The sequence below is a fragment of the Netta rufina genome, assembly GCF_964035555.1.
Source record: "Netta rufina genome assembly, chromosome: 27".
In the NCBI taxonomy this organism is placed as follows: domain Eukaryota; kingdom Metazoa; phylum Chordata; class Aves; order Anseriformes; family Anatidae; genus Netta; species Netta rufina.
The window spans coordinates 5,928,518-5,947,289 of record NC_140151.1 but is presented as its reverse complement, the minus strand read 5'-3'; the positions used below and the strand labels follow the sequence as shown (position 1 = coordinate 5,947,289).

At 50.3% G+C, this 18,772-nt stretch overlaps 1 protein-coding gene across 1 annotated transcript; it reads right to left on the bottom strand.

Annotated features, from left to right (window-relative positions):
* Window positions 1-10,349: 10,349 nt before the first annotated feature.
* Window positions 10,350-11,460, bottom strand: TCIM (transcriptional and immune response regulator). Its single transcript, XM_084302283.1, has one exon. The coding sequence runs from the start codon at window positions 11,420-11,422 to the stop codon at window positions 11,102-11,104; it is 321 nt and encodes a 106-aa protein (XP_084158409.1). The 5' UTR covers window positions 11,423-11,460; the 3' UTR covers window positions 10,350-11,101.
* Window positions 11,461-18,772: the final 7,312 nt, after the last annotated feature.

The following is an 18,772-nucleotide window of genomic DNA, read 5'->3' as shown; positions in this document are numbered from 1 at the left end:
TCAGTACCCGAGGTGTGGCAGAAGTCCTTGTCAGTGCCTCTTGCCAGCTTCTTTGCGAGCCGGTTGGCGTGGAAGTGCGTTATTTCAGAGCGTGCTGTTAGCTGTGTGGGTTGCTCCCGCTGGCTCTGTGATGCTTTTCCTGCGGCGTGCCCGTGTCTCTTGAGCGATTTGAGTTACTTCAGCAAAAGGTTATTGCATGAAACACCACACAAAAATGTGTTGCACTTGCTGTTGCCATAGCACAGCTAGGAAACCCGGAACACTCTGCGGAAGTGGGTGAGTCACTGGGGTGAAGCATTTGTCCCAAATCCCCTTACCCTGGAAACCCTGTGGCATGCACGATCTTTACAAAGCCAGGAGTGCTTGCAGGGAGTTCCCAGGACCAGTAAGCGTGGCCTGGGTGACCCGTGTCCGCCTTGCTCAGCTCTCATCTGGCATAAAGTGATCTGGAAACCTTGAGGGCTACTCGGAGACCCTGTTTTTTGAATAATTTACAGTAACAGTTCATGGATAATGGTGGACTTGCTGCCGAGCCAGGCAGAGTCTGAGCCTTGCAAGGTGATGGGCTCAGCAGCAGCAGGTTTTAATGGACTGAAACTGCTTGGACTAATCTCTGAAGGCAAACTGTTACTCCAGCACTGAGTACAGATATCTCAGAGCTTTCTTCCTGAGGGCATTGCTGCATTTTTCAAACACAAACTGCGACTGCAGTGGTGCCTTTACTAGGCAGGCATGCTGGAGCAGAGGAATTTTCCTCACTTCTCAATCCTGCCTGCCTCTTTCTCCCTAGAAAAGAAGCTGGAGGCAGCCACAGGAGAGTGCTGAGTGGGAATACAGCTTTACCTCCAGGCTTTCCTTTATATAACCCATGTATTTCCCTTCACCCTGCTCAGTGGGTGAGTTGCATATGTACTTGGATTGCAGGCACTCATTAAGAACCTGTAGGTCCCCACTTGCTGAGTAAGCAGCACAGCTGGGCACGGCGTGCTGGGGCTGGTGCTGAGGTCTCGCCCTGGTGCTTGGCATCCTCTGCTCCAGGAGGGCTCGTGGGCTGCGTCTCTGTATGAGGCTGAGTCACACATTGCTGCGAGGGCTGTGGTCTGCATGAAGTGCAGCCTGGAAAACCCTTGTCACAGGACTGGGAAGAAAGATGTGTTTCTCTTCAAGCCTCACTCTCACTATGGTGGCACCAACCGAAACAGCACGGTCCCTGGTACCCGAGGTGGGCAGCAGCGAAGCGGTGCGCGTCCCCTGGCGCATCCTTGGCGCAGCTCCCACACTGGACACAGCGCATGATCTGCAGCAGCATCACGCTGCAGAGCCAAAATGTCGTTGTGACTGCTGAGGTTAAACTCCATCGGCTTGGAGGCTCCTTCGGGCACTGCTGAAGTGCTGCAGCTCCAGGTGCCAGGCTGAAGTCCCAGCAGCGCCAGAACTGTAGGCTCGAGTTACTCAGTTATGCTATAACATTCAGTTTTTAAGCTGTTTTTATTATAACTCGATCAGCCCTGCAGCCACAGGAGGGCGGCACCACTGCAAGCTGTAAAAATGCTTTTTTCAGCTTGCCCAAACTGCTGGTTTTGTTAGAAAACAAAACTGCTTAAAGGGAAGAAAGGGGGAGCCCTTAAATGCCTGTCCAGAGTACTCAGTATGCATATACTGGTTGCTTTACTCAGACCACACTTATAAAAAGTACTGCCCAAACCAGCTGATTACTTTTTTTGGCCACAGTCTTCAGCTTCTGCTGCAGCATTTGGGTTATGCCTGAAGTTACACAGTGCTGTCAGGAGTCATCGAGCCCAGTAGTATTGTCAGAAAGGCTTGGGAGAAGAGGGAATTAATTGGTTCTTAGACCTGAAAATGCTCAGCTCCCATTGTGCTAAACGACGTGGCCAGAGCTGCCCCTTTGTCTTGTGCCAGCAGGCAGTGCGGGGCAGAGCAGAGCCTTTGGGCACTGCCCGGCAGAGGGGCTGCTGCAGGGCTCAGCAGGTCACACTGAGGTGCTGGGGGGGCACAAGGCTGTAGAAGTGATCATGCTGTGACCCACCTGTGTCGGCACGTAGAGGATGCAATGCTGTGCTGCTGACCTGTTATTAGGAATTTGGTCTGTGGTTGGGTAAGGGACAGCAGCACATCAGGATCTAATGCTGGGTTTAGCACTGATCCCATTCCTGAAACGCAAACTGCAGACTCTGAGGAGAGGGTCGAGCTGTAGGTGTTTCCCCCCCAAACTTTCAGCAGTGCTGGGGACTGCTGGCAGAACAGAGGAGCCTTTTGGACAGCCCCAAAAGCTCATGCAGCCAGGAAGCGATGGTGTTCACGGACTGCTATCAGTGTGCAAATGGGTCGCATGCGTTAGCACCACAGCTTATAAACAGCAGAGCTCAGGAGGCTGATCTCTTGTTAAAATATTAAAACTTCCCTGCAAGAGCTCTAGAAACCAGAACTGTGAGCCCAGTGCAGAGGTTTATTGCGTTATTCCAAGGTGACTACGTTTTACTAGCAGAGCAGCCCCTAGCTGCAAACCGGGAGAGGTTTATATCATTTCCTCTCTCTAGCAGGCTGCATGGGCTGCATTAAAAGTACAACTTCCAGGAATGGGATTTTGCCTGTGTAAGGGTTAGTCCAGGCTAGGACAGATTTGGTGGTGTTTTAAACAGCTAAAGATATTTTGGTTTGCTTAGTCAAAGCTCAGTCAGCAGTGGGGCAAGGGTGTTATCCTCAAAGAAGGCTTGTTTGGTGGCTTAGACGAGACTTTCCAGATAAAGATCCCTGGGATGGCTTAGTCATGGGGCTGTGGTCAGGAGGGGAACCAGCCCACACCGGGCCAGTGGTGGCACAGCCAGCAAGGACACGGCGCTGCTGCGGCTGGGGACGGGCTCAGATCTCCTCTGGGCTGCTGAGCGACTCCTCAAGGCGAAACAAAGAGGGGGTGCAACGCTAAAAGGGAGGCGGCATTTGGGAGTGGTTAAGTTGCAATGCTTGTTGACTTAGACAAATCCTGAAAACACAAGTACAAACTTGGAATTCCCTCAGAAATGAACCGGGTGTTATTTTGCTAGCTTTCCTCTGGCGTTGATGTCCGTGGTCTCTTATCTGTAGTTAGTGGGAAGAGATCATGTTGCAAATGTAATTCCCGAAGGATGATGGTTAAGTAATCAGTTTAAAGGCCTGTTTGAACTGTTTCTGAAGGACTCCAATCTGCAGATTGCACAATAGTTGCTGAGAATAGTGACGCAATAGATTAACATTTTGATACTTCTGCATGCTATTTTAGGACAAGTGGTCCTCTCAGTTCTCTAATTGTTTTAAATTTGTAGTAACCAAAACCTATTATGCGTAGCTCAAAGCAGAAGAGAGGTTAAAAACAGCCTGCAGAGAAGGTATTCAACATAATTCAACGCTGGGAAGCTATTAAAATACATTTGAACACTTTTTCAAGTTCAAGTACTTTAGGATAGTAAAGCTGCTTTCCCTATTCAGAATGAAAGATTCTCAAAAGTAGCAGCAGAGCTGCATGACGGTCTGTGACAGCAGACCCCAGATTACCCCTGGGTTTTGTGACAAACCCGGGTGTTCTGTGAGGTCTCTCTGGGTCACCCTACGGTGAGGCTGGTGCGTGGCCCCTGCACGGTGCCTTGAGGCACAGAGGAACGCAGTCCCTCCAGGAGAGGAGGAGTTGGTTCCTGGCCCCCGTGCCTTGCAGGGGGTCAGCAGAGAGGTGGCAGAAGCAAAGCTTTGGGGCCCCCACCGCCCGCTGCCATGCGCTGCCACACGGAGCCACTCCACACTGCCAGAGGATTAATGGGCTCTTCATTTAGCTCAATTACTGGGCATTCACCTGAGAAGCCGTAAAGAATAGAACACTAACTCTTACAATCAAATATTAAATTACACCTAATTTATTTACTTACGGCAGACCGCAAGCACTGCAATTGAGTGTGCAGAGGTTTGTAACACGCACGTCTGGGGGATGATGGGTTCCTGCACAGTGGGGCAGGGGGGTGCTGACCGTGCGGCTGATCAGTGCCCAGCAGCTAACGAAACCTGCTGTGATTCTGCATGAGCTCTGGTGATACATGTCCCAGGGCAGCGAGGTGTGTGCCTGCACTGGGCAAGGGAGGCTTTGTGGCCCCCCTGGAGCAGGAGAACCCCTCTGCTCTCAGAACCAGAGCGCAGCCTGTGTATTCCTGCATCAGCAGTGCAGCTGCCGTGCGCCTGGTAGGCAGCGTGTTTTGGAGTTTCACTCTGTTGCATGCTTGCTCTTCTTTATCATATACTTGATTTTTCCAGGGCATGTGTTCTGGATAAACATAGGATTAATATGAATTTCTGTGAGAAAAATGTATGGTAAATATATCAAATATTTTAATAAGTTTAGCATTATCTGTTAGGAAAAAAAATACACATCAGTCCATGCAGGTAGATGCAAACAGGCTGTTAAAATGCCCTTATCTGAGTATTAATTGCTTAGATGCATCTGGTATCGTGCTGGGCACCTTTCCTCCTAGGGAACAAACTCGGGGTAACGCTGCGTTTGTGCAGTGGGAGCGGCCGGGGATGGTGGCGGTGGGCAGGAACCAGCAGCAAAGCAGGGAGGGGGCAGCGCAGGGTGTGGAGGCAGGGGGGGGGAATGTCCTAGAAGAAGTAGGGAGGGTTTATCTGCAATGCAGGTGGTGTGCATGCAGTTTCCCTGAACTCGAGAGAGGCTGTGTGGGTTTGCAGAGCTCTGGACATGGCTCTGCCGCTTCCTGCTGCAGTTAGGAGGGATCTGAGGAGGCTGGGACAGCGCTGTGCTGTCTGCAGTGGGGTTTGCTTTGGACAGTGTACATGGGTTAAGCAATCCTTCCTGCTGGGCCACACGACTGCAGGATGCACGCTGAAATTCAGCATTATGCAGGTCCTGATGTTGAGGCTTTGTCCCCTTTGCGGAGGCCTCGTGATCTGTGCACGGCAGCACAGGGAAGAGGCAGCGTCCGTGGGCTGGTCTGGGGGAGCTGCTCCCCATATCCCTGGGCTCAGGGCTGCTTTGCCCTGGTCACACCTCATAGCAAGCACAGCTTCCCCAGGTGTATATTAGCAATGGGCTTTTGGGTTCTGCTGCAAGCAGATGCGAGACCTTGATTTCATCAGGTTACTTTATCCAACGTTTTGTATTTCTTTTATTTTTTTAAAAGTGTGCATGAAAGACACTGAAATTCTACAGCAAACAGAAAGTTGTCTTGATATTTTTGTCTCTAAGGAGTGCCTGCGGTTGTTGGGGGGAGTTGGCTGGGGGTAATGTAGGTCTTTTTTTTTTTTTTTTTTTTTTCTCTGATCTGCAGATAATTAGTTTCACAAGGTAGATAATGCCGTATTTGCTTTTGCTTTAAAAAGCTATTTTATTTCTTGGCCAGTTAGCTAGGGAAAACCTGGTTCTTGGCTTTGATAAATCTCTCCAAAGTCATAATGCGTTTTTGCATACTTTTTATTGCAGCTAGAATGCACAATATTTAGGGAAGAGGTTTATTGTTAGAACTGGGATAAAAACAGTGTATGTTTGGCAGCATTTTCAGCAGAATATATTCAAGGTTTTTACCTCTGTACAAAAATCCTTCAACTCGCTTGGCCTTTTTCCATGGACTTCACTCGGGTCAAGATTTTGACATGTCTTTGAATGCTGGGTTTGTACTTGAACTCTTGCAGCCCTCCGCAGTCATTCTGCAAATGGGCTCAAAAATGACACTCAGGCGAGGGTGGGTTGATGTAAATCGGAGCCTCCCAAAAATTCTGGCAGAGGGGCTGATTGCTCACTAGCACATTTGTGAAATGACAAATTGCGTCTTTCTTGTACTTTACAGTTCAGAGAGAGAGAGAACTGCATCTAGATTTGAACCTTTTTTTTAACCATTCAGACTGGCAGGTGAATTTTGCATAGAATCTCAGTTGGAGAATATGTCCAAGCATAATATGACTTTTTTTTTTTTTCCGTTGGATTATACGAGTCAGTTCAAGTTCATATATTCTGTATGTAGTCCCTTGTATGTGTGGCAATGTCAAAGCAGCAGCATTGCATCCCTCTGCCCTGTGTGGTTTTGGCATGGGAGCTCTGCGAGCTGGTCATGTCAATGTGACTCAGCGCAGCACCAGTCTGTATTTGGTGACTCGGAGCTGGGCGGAAGCGGGACTTTCCATGAGTGTGGTGAAAGCCCAAAGGATTACTTGGTTAAGGAGTCCGGACTTGCAGCAGATGCAGGATGTGCCCTGCAGGCTGTGCCATGGGTGCCAACCGGGCATACAGCTCAATGGACATGAGGTGGTTTTCAAGACTGTGTCAGGAAAATTCCCCTATATTAAGACTCTGGTCCTAGTTTAACTTTTACATTTTAGCAAAGATATATGGCAACCATGTAATTTCCTGTTGGCTACAGTTATTTGGAGGCTTTTCTTATAAACAGCCTTGTACATCACTCCAAAAGGGCCCTGTTGCATCACTTTGCTGCTTGTGAGGCGTTTGTGCTTTGAAATCCCCAGCCAGCCCTTTTCTGTGAAAGGCATACTAACCTACCCATAAACTTCACCACATTACGGCTCTTCACTCACACTTAGAATGCTTTATAGCAGAGGTTTTTCTTGTGCAGCCATAGATGAAATGTGCTTCGTCTGTGCCTTTTTTCTGAGCACGTGTCCACCCCGGTGCTGTCAGCCCTGGCACTGAGCTGGCTTTGCTGGGTTGGGCTGCAGAGGAGGCAAGGGCGTTGGCATCACCCGTCCGGAGATGCTTTGTGCTTGCTTTGTGCTTAGCTTCTCTCCCATGGGTGCCGATTCCCCTGGGTGCACCCAGGCTGCTGAATCACCTGCTTGCAAAGGAGAGTGTGTACTTGTGAGTGACACAGACATGAAGTTTAGCTGAACAGTCAATTTTTAACTTGCCCTGTTGCTCAATGGTCCGGAAGGGAAACTTGCCCGGGAGGTGTTGCTGTTGTCTGGAGCACCCTGTCCCTCCGCACAGACCATGTGAGGTCTGGCCCAGCTCGGTTTGGACTCTGCTCATGCAGTGTGTTTGGTTTCACCGGGTACCAGCAATTTCACAGAACCCGGTGTTTGGACACTGGGCAACGTCTCCTCTTCCTTCTGAACACAGTGAACAGGTTGAGGTGGATTTTGACTCGTTCCAACCCTGTCTCCCCATCACCAGGACAGTTGCAAGAGCAGTCCTGGAGGGCACTGGGGAGGTGGGGACTGGTGTCTAATGGGGTCATGGATTAGGCACTGCCTGCTGCAGCTGAGCTCCCCTTCGCTCTGGGCTGGTTTCCAGCACCCTACAAGCTGCTCGCTGCCTGTCCCCAGCCTGACCACCCAGAGATGTTGCTAGAAGGCTTCTGCTCGTTTTCCTCCCTGCTTTTTGTGGCTTCTCCCCTAGTGCTGATGTCTGGAGCTGGACTGGGTGGCTCGAGCTGAGGGTGGGTGCCCAGCTGCCCCTTGCCCCTGCTCCTGCCTGTGGTGCAGCACTAGAAAAGCCCGATAAAATTAGATATTCGGACGCATGTTCCTCAGGATGCTGGGGCAGAGGGACACCCAGTACAGCCAGTTTGACTCAGAGAGAAGAATTAATGGAAACGCCCGGCTCCTGGAGGGAGGAAATACCTTGAACAGGCCTTTTCCTCTTTTTGTTACGTGGGGCAGGCTGACAATGGGCTCTGTGTCTGGCAGGAGCATTTCTGAGCTGTCTCATGAATGCAGCGCACACGCTCGGACAGACACAGAGTCTGCGGCACCGAGCGCTCAGGAAGGGCCCGGCACAATGAGGCCGACCCACCCTCATGCACCTACCCTGCGGGGATCGTGCCGGGCTCGCAGAGCAAAGCAAGCCTCTGCTTGGGCACAGGCTTCCACTGCCATCAGCACGGCCTCGAGAGCACCCGGGCTGCTGAGAGCACAGGGCTGGGGCGCTTTGTGCAGCTCTGGCCAAGAGAGGTGGGGAAAGCAGCAGTGAACGTGGGTGGCCAGCATGCAGCACTGGGCTGTTTGTACTCACTGACAAATGTTTCATAACAATGAATTGCAATTTATACCCAGCTCACTGCACGATGCACTGCTGTTCACAAAGTACAAGCCTGCCAAAGCAGAATGCAGGGTGAGGCCAAGGAAAACTGCCTTTTTCAACTGTAAAATCAAATAAACATGTAGCTCTTTGGTAAGTGACCTTCGCTTATCAGAAAAGCTTTATAAGGTGAACTTTATTTATTACTTGTGTTGATAATTTAAATGTAAGGAGGCAAGAGGAACTATAAACCCCATAAGTCACAGGGCCTTATCAATCGCATTATGCAAATGTTTGGAGCAGGAATGTCTGGGCAATAGTAGCATGTGCCAGCAGCAAATGCTTTAATTTACATTGTTTTGTCTGATGCAGTCATGACTTCCTTCAGATTCTCCTTCACAAGAAAAGAGAATTTCAGCTGATGATGCATCACGGTGCCCCTGGCACAGTGCTGCTGGGCCAGGTGTGGGTGTCAGGCATGGGGGAGGCTGGTGCAGGAGCCCCTTGGGTGCCAGGCGCAGGGGCTGCCTCTGCCCAGGGGATGTGAGCGGGGCTGTCACCAGCTCTGCAAATTTCTCTGGACAGGTTCTAGATGTGTGGTTGAGTTGTTCAGCATGTGGTGACAAATGTGGGGGCCATGGGTCCTGGTGGTGGACAGTAACATCAGGAAGTCCAGACAAAGCTTCAACGCACCCCGCTGCCCCGCAGAGGTTGCTTTGCATTTCCCGCAGTGCCGGCACCCTGCTGTGTGAGGGGTTTGTCCTGCTGCTGGTCCCCTCTACCCAAACGCCTGGGATGTTGAAGCAGTTCAGTCCTGCCCTCTGCACTCGCAGCTCTTTCAGTGTGGGGGTGCATGGTTTGGGTACTGGGGCTGAGTGATGGGTGAGACCCCGATAGCCCTGCCGCTGCGCCTGGCCCAGCAGCTGCGTTACGGAAAGTTTGTGTCCAGGATTGGGACAGGAGGCAAGCATGGGCTGAGCAGAGAAATAGAAAGCAGTGGCATGGTAGAAAGATGATTTGGTACCCACTGCGGGTTTTTTAGTCTCCTCTTGCAGCACGGTTGTTTGTCCCCTCCATCGCAGTGCACGCCATAACCCAAAGGCAGCCGGACGCTGGTGGCTGTGTCACCCCACAGGGTTGCTGTTTGGAGTGCTCACTGGATGAGGAATGGCTTTGATGGGAAAACCTCCTGGGGTGGGAGGAAAGAAAGTGCATCACAAAGCCTGGGGGTGGCTGGAGTGAGGTCAGCGGGCCCGGTTTGGCCTTTTTTGGAAACAGCCAATGTGAAATGCCCGTCAAAAAGGTCTGGATCCACCACGAAGCAGGACGGGTCCCAGCGCTCTCCGCTCTTCCTGGGGACGGGCATGGTTGCATGTTTCCTCCACTGCCCCACGGTTCTTGGTGGACACGGTTGCTTGGGACAGTGCTGCTGGGGCCCTGCTGCAGCCCTCCCAGCCCCAGACCTCCAGCGCACACCCCAGGCTGCAGCTGTTCCTGTGCGGGGCCAGGGCCATGGGGGGCTGGGGGTGCTTCACTTCCAGACGTGGAGCTCCTGGGGACCTGCTGGATCTGCTGCATCATACTGTGAATGATTACAGTTATCCACTCGCTTAAGTAATTTAAAGGATTATTTCTAGTCTCCCTGATTTATAGGTAATTCGGAGTTTTAAGTGTAGGCAAAAAACAAAACTGAAGCTGGCCTATCAGTCTTCCAAACTCTTAACTTTGTTGTTTTGAACAGAGTCATGGGAACATTTTTTTCCAAAGTAGGAGGTTATTACAGGACACTTATTAATAACTAGTCTTGGCTATTTTTAAGTATTTTCAACATACTCTATCATGATAGTACAGCAGAAAGGCTAAGTTTAATTCTGCTGCCCCGGTGCTCATAACTCACTTCTGTTTGTTTTGGCTCATTGGGACCCAAGTCCTAACACTGCTTTGCAGGAATAGCGAGAGCCTGAGGACTGTACCACTTGCTGTTGTTTGGAGCTGCTCATTTTCTAAGAAAAATGAGCATAAGGCATTCTCCTCATAGAGGAGAAACTAACAGCTGAGTTTGATTTACAATTAAATTTCATCAGGTTTTTCTGGGAATGCCAGAGTCAGCATAGCACAGCTGTGGGTAAAACTCTGGTACTGCTGAACTGGATGGCAGAACTTCAGGGAAAACAAACGTTGCAGGCTAAGAACAGAGCCTGCACATTGGCATTCTTGGTAATTAAGAAGTATAAGCAGTCTGCTCTTAAAACGGGATCTGTGTGAAATGACCAAAAGAGGATAAACCCACTCCTCCAGGAGAATTGAGCATTTCAGACAAGAGAAATTATATTTACGGTATAATTTATTAAATTTCAGATTGCCATATGCAATAAATTATAGTCAATATAATGATAGCATTGTTATAAAATATTACCATGAAATACTTGTCTAATATCTAATGTAATTTATACAAATAAGAACGGTAATTATGATATTTAGAAATTCAGTGTTAATGGGAAGTGAGCAAAATATTAAGGAACTTCACAGTAAATTCAGGGAAATATGTCATTATTATTGCTTTTGTGCAACAATTTATAATGCACGCATACTGCATGAGAAAGACAAGGTACAGTCGCGTAGTGTCTCTAGAGCCAATGCATTCCCTGAAGGCTGAACTTATTGCACCCATACGGTGCACTTCAAAGCATTTTAACAAATGCAGAATGATAAATGATCAGTAGCTGATCAACCTCTAGACTCTCCATTCTAGCAGACAACAGCGAGGCTTAGAAAGGTTTCAAACTTTAGGTAACAAGTTCAGGAAGGCAAAGCAAACACACGAAGTCAGTAGATGCTCAGTCCGTGAGCAGCACCCGCCGTGCGGTGCTGCGGGCTGGCTGGGGCGCGCTGTCCCCCTCTGGGCACCGGCCCCAGGCTGCGGCGCTGCCGCGGGCAGTCCCGGTCCCATCGGCCGTCTCCCAGCACCGTGCATCCTGCCGGGAGCTCGCAGGGCAGCACAGCGTGCCGCCTGCGGCAGGAGGTGGTGAGCAGTCTCATGCCGAAACGTTCTCCTCCATTGCCGTTCCCTTCGCCAGCTCAGTGGACTTTGATGGAGTATTTCCGAAATTTCAGGAACTGGAGGAGCTTGTCTTTTCGCCTCTGCTTTAGAGCCATTAGTGCTCTCGTTTTCTCCTCCACGTCCTGGTCAGTGGCGAGGATGATCTTGGCTCTCTCCTCTGCCTTCTTGTCTCCGGAGTGTTTGAAGAGTTTCTGGAGCGACTCTTCGTCGATGCTCTCAAAGATATTGGCCACGGCTTTCTTGCGCAGGGCTGTGTCGAAGCGGTAGCCGTGGACCGAGGGGCTCACTCTCAGGGAGGTGGACATGGCTGAGGTTGTGTTGCTTCTCCTTGCTTTCATCTACGTCGGATGCTCGGGGGTTTGCCTTCTGGGGCTGATCAGAGGGATCTGTGTGGTAGCTGTGCTGAAGGCTGCTATTTAAAGGCAGGCTGAGAAAAAGCCGGAGAGCTCAAGTTACAGTGATGAGGTCACGCTGATGTCAACACTGAATAGTCATAGGCAAGTTAACATTTAAGTTGCCAACTTTCCTCTATTGTGCAGCCGAGTGTAAAAAAATTGCTGTGATTCTGCTGTGAGTTTTTCTTTGACCTGGTGCAGAAGGGGATTCGCACAACTCCCAGCACTGCTGTGTGTCTTTGAGCTTGTACAGTTCAAGCTGCACTCGTGGCCTTTCATTGTGCTCAGAAAAGCTCTGCACTTAGAAAACCTTGTCTGCTGCAACAGGCTCTTGCACCTAATAAAAAGTTAATATTGGGAACTATTGCAATACTAGCAAGTGGTTAGCTGTGAGCCTGTGCCTGCAGATGTCTACTTGTCTGTATCCCAGCCAGACAGAAGGACAAGGCAGCAAAACCCGCTCAGGTCTACATATAGGATGCTTTCTGCTGCTTTCTAGATAGAACAGGTCACATTTAGTGCTCACAAAGCTGTATTTTCAAAGCAGTAAGCCATTCAGCAAAGGCAGCTAATCCATAAATTCTTCTGCAGTGACTTTCCTGGGATGTTACAACCTGGAGCTGCCCAGTTTGCATGTAGCGGGGCAGCAGGTGGCATCTCTCTGCCCCACGGTGCACATTGTGCTGCAGCACCAGCAGCAAGAGGATTGTTGTTGTGCTCCTGCCTCCAGCTCATCACTGAAAATTAAAGAATTCAATTCCTCTGCTCCAAAGGAGTTTGTGTTCTCCACCTCTGCATTCCCAAGTCCCAGAGATGCCAAGCCCCCTCTCAATAGGATGAGACTGGGCACGGTGGGCTGCAAAGGGCCAGCTCCGATGGCTGGAGTGTACTGCCTGGGTTAGAAATCTAACCTTGTGGAGAGCTGCACCCCACTAAATCTGGCCAGGAATGACAGTGGGTTCAAGGGTTGCTCAAGGCCAAGGATCCAGAGATAAGTGTATTTTTGTTAATGGCTTAAAAGTGGCCGGATGCTGCAGAGGCACTGTTTAGAAAACCAGTTGTTTGTATACCAGCTGTGCTGATGATTCTCCATTACTCATTCCCACTCAAGGAGGCCACAAACAAGCTTTGTCCCCATGACTGCCCACTACTTAGGGGGGTTCCCTTGTTTATGGGAGAGCCGTGGAGGTGATAGGTGATTGCAGCAAGGAGCAGAGCCGCAGTGACGTCGCCTGGTTGCTTGTCACTCCATCCTCCCTCCTCTAACACTTCTGTTCCTTCGGACAGAAGGCAGGGATGTGTCCCTGCACAGCCCAGCAGGAACCCTCCCCTGGCTCTACTGAGGAAAAGCCCACAAAGTCCATGTGCTAGGCATTTGTACAGGCATAGAATAATAACACTAATAAAGTAATTGTGAACTGTATTGCTTACTAGACAATACATCAGGCCAGGCTGCTGCTCAGGCAGCAAAACAATCGGTAGTCACCAGCTCCGTGCACTTAGATAACAACTGAACCTCTGCACTTCCTGCTGGCGGGGCTCGCCGTGCTTTTTATCTGTAGGAGAGGGAGTGGATTGCATTTAACTGCTTGACCACTTTCCTATCTGTGACTTAGGGAATGGTAAATAGAGCCGGGCACACCCTGGCGTAGCCCTGCACGCTCCATTCAGCTGCATCCTGCTGGGGGACGGGGTTTTCCTGCGGCGGCTCCGCCAGGCGCTGCTCGGTGCCATTGTTACCTGCGTGAGCTCTCACTGCACGTGCCTGGGATTTTTTTCCAGCAGTTCTGCATCACCGCCATTGTATGGCTTGCTTTTTACAATTTTCCTAGGTTTCTTTTGTATCTGCTAGCTATTACATGATTCCGTGTATAAACTGAAACCTTTACAAAACCTCTTAATTCTCCTCCTGCCAGAAAAAACTTAAAAGCCTCTTACTTTACTGTAACTTCGCTGAATTTGAGAGCATTACACATCAGCTGATGCTTGCTCAACATTTGCAGGGTAAATCTGCCCTTAAAATAGGATCTTTTTGATGTGGCTGGCTTCTGGGCCTCTGCCTATGGAAGAGCTCCATCTTTTATCGATGGCTTGCTAAAAAGAAATAGGGGGGAGCAGTAGAAAGAAGGAAGGTGTATGTTGATTTCCTCTCCTGCTCAGACGCAAAGTGCTGCCTGAAGTACTGTGTGAAGGGAAAACCTGCCTGTAAAAGTGTCCATCTGAAATGCTAAACATTATTTGCTTCACTGAACAGAGACGCACACTTGCAACGTACTTAGGGCCAAAAAACAGCACCAGGAGATCAGCGGTGATCTTGTAGATGTAGGAAACAAACCTTCCCTCTGCAAAGCACAATTTCCCGTAGTTGAAAAGAGGAGCTGAGGCATGTTAACATATGCCTACTTTTTACTGTTTTTACCGCACATGGAATCGTTCTGCAGGTATTTGCAGAAATATGGCTGATAGCATAAATTAGCAATATTTGTGGCAGATACAAGCTCAGAAAAGTATCTGCCATGGAAACCGAGAATAAAACTGATGCTTTAAGAGTAAGACATCAAAAAGCTGCCAAGATGAAGAATGTGGTGTTTTTTGTGAGCTCATCTTGCATTGAGCAGTAACAAATGCCTTTGCCCCTTCAAGCTTCTCTTCCCACTTTGCATAAATTTAGTTGTGTTCAGCTCTGACTGAGAGATGAAGCATACCTCGTCTGTTTTTTCCACTATTTTTTATATCATTCTTTTAATACTGCCTTCCCAGCACTGCCTAGGAGGAATTATTCATGTGTTGGGCTGGAGAGAAACTTCAGACAAGATGCGATTTCTATCACAGCTCTCCTGCTATTATTGTATAATTGCTTCATGAATGTAAACGCTCTGTTTCACACGTTAATGGGAGGATTAATCCCAACCCGCTATTCTGTCTCTGCAGAACAGCTTAGCCACATCCCTGCTTTTTGGGAGATGACGTATGTGGAGGGTTCCTGCCATGGGGCTCTTCTGTGGGAGGAGGAGCAACCTTGTCTGAGCTTGGGGGTCCTCCCGCGGCAGTTTTGAAGCTGAGGCACCTGTTTTCTGTAGGTTAAACCAACCTTCTGGCTCTAGCAATCAGAGCAAGCAATCACTGGGGGAAAAGACTTGGAGTGGGTGACTTGGTGGCCACATCTCCCGGCCAGGATGGGAAACATCTGCCTGGGGGGCATCCACAGCAAGGGGCTGCTGCAGGAGTCCTGTGGGTGACCTCATGCTGGGCAGCCCCAACCTCTGCTCCCTGCTCTGCCAACCAAGAGCCCCGCGCTGGGCCCTGGGTCCCTCAGGCCCTGGTGTGGCCAGGGAGGTGGCAGCTGGGAGCCACGGGTGCCTTCACCCCTGCAAGCTCTTGCAGAGAGCTTGGTCTGCATTGGTGTAGCAGTCCAAAATCAGTCCAAACAAGGCAATCTGGGATGCATTTTGTGAAGGCATGTTTTGCATAGCTTTCCTTTCGCTCGCCTGCCTAAGCCCGCACTGCTTGTACTATCGCCTCGGTATTGAAAGATGCGGCAGCCCCAACGAGCACTGGAGCTGCAGAGGCTTCACCAAGCAAAATATTGATGTTGTTCCCTAGAAGAGATTTTTCAAAGTGGGCTTCCAAGATCCCTGTTTGGCTGCCTGTTCTTTAGGATGCTGTTGTCCAGACTCCTGCAAGAGAGGCAGGAACTTCTGAAGATGGGCCGGGTGCTTTTCATTGCGCTGGGGCTCGGGGGAAAGCAGCAAATACCAGAGAGGGCAGGATAACACCTCTGGCAGAAATTGTGCTCTGTGCTGCCAGCGGGAACACAAACAGTTGTTAATTCTGGCAATCAGGATGAAATAAGGAACCAGACCTGTGTGACAGCTCAAACACGGAAGCAGGAGCGTGCAATCAGTGCTCAACTGCACCAATTGTTATCAGATTCTTTAGCCATAAAACTTTAGCTGTAAGAGATTGTGGGGAAAAAAAGGGGGGGGGGGGTGTCAGCTAATCTATCCTTGAAAATGGAGTTTTTAGTTTTTCAGACCATCTGCCTTTTAAAATACCAGTGAACTGTTAAACAGTATTGCTTTCCTCATAAAGAAATGAGGATTAACTGCTCTAATCTTTGTTTGGCAAAGTCATATCTTAAATATTCAGAAACTGAGCATGTAGAAGGGCTTTTAGAAGGCTTTGGGACAGGAGAGGGATGTGAAATTATTGCCTTGAAAACACGTGTGTCTTTAGCTCATGGCCAGAGCATGCTTGGCTCACAAGGAGCTCCCTTCTCCTGGCACTTTTCTGCCCACGCCAAATTGCTTTTCCCAGAACCCTGGGAGCTGGGCAGAGGAAACATGAAATATTTCCCGGTGGTGAGAAGGGGACTTACGGCTCTCCATCAGCTCACGGTTGGTAGCAACCAAGACCTGGGCTGTGTCTGACCAGGGGCTGGTGCAGCCGAATGGGGGCAGTGGCCGTGCCACATGCGGTGCTGGGGGGCAGCTGCCCCAGGGCTGTGCCCAGCCCCTGTGTGCCCACATCCCCTTTCTGCGGGTGCGGAGCAAGCGCCACGGCTTGCTGAACAGAGGGGCAATGCTGCACGTGCCTCTTGGCCACACTTGCCCTGCCTGAACGGGGACTAGTTAGAGCTGAATGGTTCACAACAAACGTCCCATTCGTGGGAACTGCGTTTCTGGGTGTGTTGAGCCAGGGAAGGGCAGCCTTGCAGCTTAACAAAAGGGTATTGAGTTTCTCTTTGAAAACACAAGAGTTGCCTTTCAGTTCGTTCAATGGAAAAATCTGAGAATTTGAAAATGTCCAAGAACTTCAGGCCATTTTCCCCATCATTTCCCAAACATGTTTCCCATCCTTTCCCTCATTGTATTTGTTTGACCTCTGAGTCACTTTCAGCCCTGTTCGTGCAGGTTGGAGAATCCTTGCCCTTCTTAGGAGTGGTAAATACAGCTCTTGACATGTTTGCTCTTGGCTGGGAAATGCATTTGGAGATGGAGTTCTCCACAGCACAGAAACAGCTGTGGGATGGCTGGAGGTCAGAGAGGAACCAGTTCATCGTGTTCCTCCTGGAATTCAGATTCCTGGGAATCTGTCAGACATCCAGGTCGCGTGAATGGCAGTGCCTGGCCCAGCTTCCCAACCTCCTCTACCTACTGCCGCGTGCAAGTTTGACTAATGCGGCCTTTTGCTCTACACCACAGGCTCCGCTTGTTGATTTTGTTGGTGGTGCTTTGGTTTGGTTTGGTTTGTTTTTCCTGTAGTTGTTGTTTCTTTAATAGAGCTTCTGGGAACATTTGTCCCCAGATCTCAGAGCAGTACTCTGTGCTCCTAGTTCATAAGAACTGAGAGATGCACTTAGCCCTGCGTGTTTCCAGTGCCCTGACCTGTGGTGTCAGATTCAGATGTGCAGTACAACACGATGCTCTTAAACAGCAGACATGCTACAGCTCAATTGCTGGAAAGTAAAGAAATGTCTCAGCTTGGTTCTAGATATTTGTGCTCACACAACTGCCTAAAATATATGCCACTCTGGCAGAGCTGCTTGTCCAGCGTGCAGGGCCAGGCCCTCACCAGAGCACAGGGGCTTGTCCCAGTGACAGCAGAGCTGGTCCTATGGCTGCCGTGAAGGGCAGCTCTTTAGCTCTCCAGCCATTTTAAGAACAGCTGAAAAATTAAAGAAAACAGGACATTTGCATGAAGAAAGAAGTGCTGGGGCTGTGGAGTGAGAGCCTAGCCCTGCTCTCGCTGAGGCTGCTGCAGTGGCTGCAGCACACGTACCCCTGAGGGCTAGTCCGCTGCTGGTCCTGGCACCCAGGGGTGCTGGCCAGGCTTGCTGGAGCCAGGAGGGTGCTGCCTGGAGGGGGGAGCAGCTCTGCCAGCTGCCTCCGAGCACCGCTGCCCAGCCACGGGAGCCCATCGCCGCACAGAGAGACCATATAAGAGTAAAGTTTGTGGTATTACTGATAATGAATGTCTCCTCATTTCTCATAAATTCTCTGCTAAATGTACGATCACTGAGTTAATAATGCAGTGCAGGACATAATGAATAGCCAGTTACAGTAAGTAAATCATGGCTGCTAAGGAACAGAAACAGAAACTTCTGGCAGATCTAAAAGCCTGCATGCTTTTAAAGAAGTTGTGCGTTCAACAAAGTGACTTCTGGAGAAAAAGGCTTGCTCCTTTGGGGATTTGGAGGTGGTGGGGATGGGAAGGCTGAGTAAGGAGGCCGTGCGTGGGTTCTTCCTTGCTTGAGGTTTCCCAAAACCATCTTTCAAGGTGAAACTCCAGCCCGGGTACCCCCGCAGCCAGGCTGCTCCCTGCGATGGTGCTGGGCACGGGCAGTGCCTACCCCTGGCTTGGCAGAGCGGCTCACAAAGTCCTGCTGCTGTTTTATGGGAGTCAGGGAAAGTATTTTAACGTGCTGACTTCAACATCTTCCTCCCGGGTCAACGAGGCTGAGCACAGTAATAAAAGTTTAGACTTTCAATCACGAACAAACTTTTCTTCTTTCTCTGCAGAGTTTCCTGTTTGATCTTCCTGAAGGTCCTGACTACCCCTCACTGGAGAAGGGCGACGGCAGCGCCGTCTCCAGCTGCCAGACAGCTCATTGTCTGCTGCCCAGGGACGGGCTCGCGGGAAATCCTGCCGGGGGGCTCGGGCGCGGGGCTGCCTGGGTCACTGCCACAGCCCAGCCCAGGTCTGACAGTACCAGACACATGTCCCGGGTCTCAAGTGCCCCCTTTGTCAGGGCTGTAACTGCTGCCGAGCCGCTTCCGCAGTGCGAGGTGGCAGGCAGGACGCGTGCCTTTGTGCTGTGCCGGCTTCTGGGCACCGCGGTGCCGCCCCGCCGTGCCTGGAGCCACGCAGGCAGGAACCCAGGGCTGCACGCAGGGATTCGGTATCTTTGGTACCTGGTAAGGGCTGAGATGGCCCAGACGAGCTCCCAGCTGTAGCCTGCTTGCCCCTAAGGTTTGGGACTGGTTGGAGGCCGGGCACCATGGAGGAAACCGAGGTGATGTCCGTGCAGTTGTGTGGCACAGTGCGCAGCTGAGGGCATGGGGCACACACAGAGGCACTGCCAGGAGCTGACTGCAGTCATGGCATGATGGAGATGATTAATTAAAATAGCAAGGCCCCCTCCCTCCAAAATGTGGTTTTGATCTGCGTGTGCAGTTTATTTAACAGGTTTGAGTGAAGTGCCATGCAGCAGTAAGGCGATGCCCCAGCTCAGGAGCATGGGCAGTGACCGACTGCAGCTGGTTTGGGGGCAGCTCTCAGTTCAACCTGCAA